We start from the raw sequence: 4,315 nt of genomic DNA on the forward strand, positions 1-4,315 counted from the left end.
CTACGAATATTCGAATCGTAAAAATAAACACAAAGAAAATCACTGACAGATCGAGGATGGTATCTTCATTTTCCTCGTCGGTGCTGACACCTACTTCTTCGAGTTTGGCATAGGAGCAACTTGGGCTCCGGTGTCTTCATCCTCAGCGGCGGGAGCAACTCGAACTACTACTTCGGACTAAATAAATAAAATATTAAGAACTAAACTTTTAAAATCAAGATAAATTAAAATTAAATATATTATTATATTAATTTTATTAACAAATTAATAAAGTATATCAATTTGTTAGTCTTTCAAAAGGATGACCATTTTGTAACTTTTCATAATGTGAAGACTAAACAAAAAATCACCCTATAATCGGAGGGTTATTTGCATATTTTTTCCCAATTTATTTATTATTTTTATTAAGTATATTGTCACATAAATAGAGTTTTGTTAATACTATACTAAACAAATACCATACATGCAAAAAAAAGTTATTCAAAATAGCAAAACATACAAAAAAAAAAAACAAACAGCCACTCAGTTTTGGCCAAAAGAATCCCACTCAATGCCCCAAAGCTCCTGTATGCTATACACACCAAACGATAAATATAAATATATATATATATATATATATATAAGCCCATCTATCAGTTTCTGACTATGGTGCCTGAACTCTGAACTATAACTATCTACGTGTTTATTTTCAAGATCAAGCTGCCTAACATAATGTAACTAGATCCGATCAACGAACTCCTCTACTGGTAAAAGTTTCTGCTATATACACAGTGAAGCAGGGAATGAAAAATTATACCCAGTTGTTAGCAAGTGAAAAATCATGAAATCTGAACGACACCTCCCCGGCAGTGTCCCTCTGTAACCGGTGGTCCGGCTGCTCGCTTAAGGGTATGCTTCCATGTGGTTCATCAGGTGGCAAAGGCAGCATTTGATTGTCGTTAGGTTGGTGTGCTAATCTAACCTCAGGGGGCAATGGTAACGCAGATGTAGAGGGAAACCACTGCCTGACACTGCTAAAACCTCTGGAAACCAACGATTGATCCCACAAGAAGACGTGCATTAGAATCGGCATATTGGCATGCCGGTGTAGTGAGAGCTTTTGACTTACGGAGACGGTATCGAAGCATCGGACAGCTCCGGTTGACGAAACCATCCATGGAAGAACCTTCTGGTTTGATAGTCTTGAGACTACCAGCAGCCTGGATGCGTTCATTGCTTCTCTGTAGAGAGTGGCGAGTCCTGATCTCGTCGAGGGCACGTTTTCGTCGCCATCGATGACGGATGATATGTAGACAAATCCCTGTTGTTAAAGAGAAAACAATGTATAAGCAAATGCTGTCAAATTGACAATCATGGAGAATCAGATGGCATGGCATACCTCTTCTGTGCGGCTAATGGCGAACCCGAGCTTTATATCGTCTTCTTTTAATTTGATCTCGATCGCGATTTCTTCCGCAAGAGGGGCATACCATAGGCGAACCGCCCGAACGACTCCGATGTCAACCCCATGGTAATCCTCAAAACCATATAGACTTGCATTGGCTAGGTTTGATAAATCGGATAATGACCCAGCACTCACAGTAGCTGAGGCAGTTTCTCCAGAGATCTGCTCAAAAAAATTACAGAGAAATAGTTCCAATAATCAGATGAAAATGAACCATTTAGCCTGTCCTAGGGTCTAAAATGGTCGCCAGCTAACATCAGTGGTGAACAATTTCCAAATACTTCAATTGAAGATTAAGGCTTTGGCATGGTACCTTAGTGAGCAAGGATTCAGTCTGGATATTCATGAAAACAATGGGGACCCCTGAGGCCTGAGATGCAGTAAGCCAAGCGTTTGCTCGAGCAAGGGTATCCTCCAAGTCGTTGTATCGAGAGGCCAATCGATCCGAAGCCTTCGGAAGGAGCAGAATAGAAAGAAAGCCACTTGAATTGGGAACTGATAGCACCTCCTGCATCCTCCTCTCCCACGGATATGAGACGTATCCATCCTGAAGCCTTGACCTTTCTAGCTCACTGACCATCCTGGAGCTCCTTGAAGCTGTAAACTCATTGTTTAACATCGGATCAGAAACTAGGGGAAAACTGAAGGAAAAAGAATCCAATTATGGATCAGTGCAGAACATTCACTTATGAAGAACTTCTATGAAGAGATTAAAGAATACCAATTACCAAGGAGCAGACAGTTAATTATTCTATTAAGAAGTATAAATCCAGCAATAGTTATTACTGGATATGTAGAAAACAGTGGCCTTTAAGTGGCATTAAACAAGGATAGAGGCAAAGTATGTGTGCTTATTTAATGCTTATACAACTATACTTCGTAGGCTACATTGAGTTAACACACTAGGATTTAGAACGTCCTTTTCACCGTTGATGCCAAAAGGAATGGACTGAGAGGGACATGTGAAGGCAGTTGTCTTCTTGAAATTCTAGATCTCTTTCGTGTATATTCTATTGATGATCTATTTTCGTTTTTTAAAACTTTAAAGGTTCACTTCCTTCTAAAATTTTATAAGTTTGCCTTCTAACCTAAAATGTCTTGGACGTAAAGAATGGTAGCCAATTTAGAAATGGGACAAAGATGTACGTTGTACTTACTGCATTAGACCAAGTAATAACTACTTTTAAGTAACTACACCCAACATTAAGTCCATAAAGAACCATTGATCAGTGGTTTGCAAAACCCAAGACAGAGAGAAGACCCAATTTGTTATTTGGGTTGGGGAGCAAGCTTTCTTCAAGCTGGTATGCTTTCAGTCTGAACACTAGAGCCAACCATGAAAAATTAAAAGCTAGAGTTGAAAAGTAGGCGAGCATTAATGGTTGTAATGAAGCAAAAGGCAAGAATTAGGTCAATTTACATAAAAATACATCATTCATCGAGAAAACTATGTCTTGGATGATATTGACAGATACACCACCCCAAAAAATTGACTTCTGAAGATACTTTTAGGATTTTTTTAATATAAAATGATTTTTTTTAATTTTTAGATATTTAAATTTTGTTATAATTTTATGCATATTGCTTTTGGAATTTTAATTTTAAAATATAAAGTTTTCACATCAATTGCAAACACATTTATTGCAAGCAATTTGCAAATAAAACCATTTCTAAATTTGATATATATCATCTTACTTTAATCACAGGAAAAAAACCCTTGAAATAGAACTAAAGGGCATTTTATTTGAAAATATAAATAATAATATATTAAAAGAATTTATTATGACGCGTGTCTGACGCAACATTCGGTACGGAATAGAAACACGGGAGAATCAGAAATAAGGTGCAAACAAAAAGAAAATAAATCATCACTCGACTCGGCGGCGAAAAAATATACTAACTCACCTTGCAACTCGAAGCACTCGGACTCAGTCCGATCCAAGAACCCGACAGCGTAATTTGGATCCGATATAGACCTCAACATGTACTGCTTTCTCCCGCCGGACTCATTAGGCACGATGCACGCTTGCAGCTGAGCGAACTGGTCGTTGCCTCGCCTGACTCGGACGAGAATCGAGGTCTCCTTGTTTTTGTAGGAGCTGTGAAGGATCCTCTGCACGCCGCTCTTGCCGCCTTTAAAAGGCGCCTTGTGAGTCAATCCTGAGCCGGATCCAATACGAATCTCCTCAACGATATCGCCGGTCTGGAGCATGTCTCCGGCCCATTCGTCGGCCTTCGAGCTCCCCTTTAGACACTCAATCGAGAGTACGTGCAGCGATCTCATGCTCTCCGATTGTAGAGATCGGTCCATGGGCATTTTCTAGGTTGGGTTAAACTCTACACAATTCTTGCAAATATATTATCGATGATCAACACATAATATTCAAGATGAGAAAATCAAAGAACTGAATTGAGAAAGTTGTCGAGAGACAATTTTTAGGAGAAAAGATGGGAATATTATTGAATTGACTATAGAAGACAAAGATGGTATGTTAAAGTCAATGAAAATTCTAAGGAAATCTATATATATTAAGAATATTTTAGAATAATATAGAAGGAAGATACGTAAAAGTATCTATAAAATAAAGTACATATTTAATATTATATCTAGAAGGTTTAATTATAAAATAAATATTCAAATTCTATAATTTTTTAGAAATTAGTGTCTAAATTATTTTTGAAATGATTTAAATATATAACGTTACAAATGTTTTAGGTACCATCCATCATGATGTAATGATAGTTAAATTTCACTGTTAAAAGAAATATGTCATCTTTAAAAAATTTTAAAACTTCATTTAAATTAAAAAAAATTATTATATTTATTTAAAAAACTCTAAATTTTTAATAAAAAATCCAAATACCTATAAT

The 4,315-nt window shown here is 36.8% G+C and overlaps 2 protein-coding genes across 2 annotated transcripts; both read right to left on the minus strand.

Moving 5' to 3' along the window:
* Positions 1-652: 652 nt before the first annotated feature.
* Positions 653-1,354, minus strand: LOC120189478. Its single transcript, XM_039192784.1, has 2 exons — positions 1,349-1,354; positions 653-1,300 (listed from the first exon to the last, which is right to left on the minus strand). The coding sequence occupies exons 1-2, from the start codon at positions 1,352-1,354 to the stop codon at positions 791-793; spliced, it is 516 nt and encodes a 171-aa protein (XP_039048715.1). The 3' UTR covers positions 653-790.
* Positions 653-3,779, minus strand: LOC120202873. Its single transcript, XM_039203226.1, has 3 exons — positions 3,350-3,779; positions 1,758-2,041; positions 653-1,606 (listed from the first exon to the last, which is right to left on the minus strand). Exons 1-3 carry the CDS (start codon positions 3,759-3,761, stop codon positions 1,361-1,363), a joined length of 942 nt encoding a protein of 313 aa, XP_039059157.1. The 5' UTR covers positions 3,762-3,779; the 3' UTR covers positions 653-1,360.
* Between the last annotated feature and the right edge of the window lie 536 nt (positions 3,780-4,315).

Source organism: Hibiscus syriacus, unplaced genomic scaffold (genome assembly GCF_006381635.1).
Source record: "Hibiscus syriacus cultivar Baekdansim isolate YM2019G1 unplaced genomic scaffold, ASM638163v2 tig00000340_pilon, whole genome shotgun sequence".
Lineage (NCBI taxonomy): Eukaryota > Viridiplantae > Streptophyta > Magnoliopsida > Malvales > Malvaceae > Hibiscus > Hibiscus syriacus.

Excerpts from the sequence above, each read along its gene's own strand:
- LOC120202873 (XM_039203226.1), bottom strand. The coding sequence starts at position 3,761 with ATGCCCATGGACCGATCTCTACAATCGGAGAGCATGAGATCGCTGCAC. Across the intron at positions 2,042-3,349 it reads CGAGTGCTTCGAGTTGCAAG|CTTCAAGGAGCTCCAGGATG; the intron begins GTGAGTTAGTAT and ends ATGAGTTTACAG. Across the intron at positions 1,607-1,757 it reads CTGAATCCTTGCTCACTAAG|ATCTCTGGAGAAACTGCCTC; the intron begins GTACCATGCCAA and ends TTTTTTGAGCAG.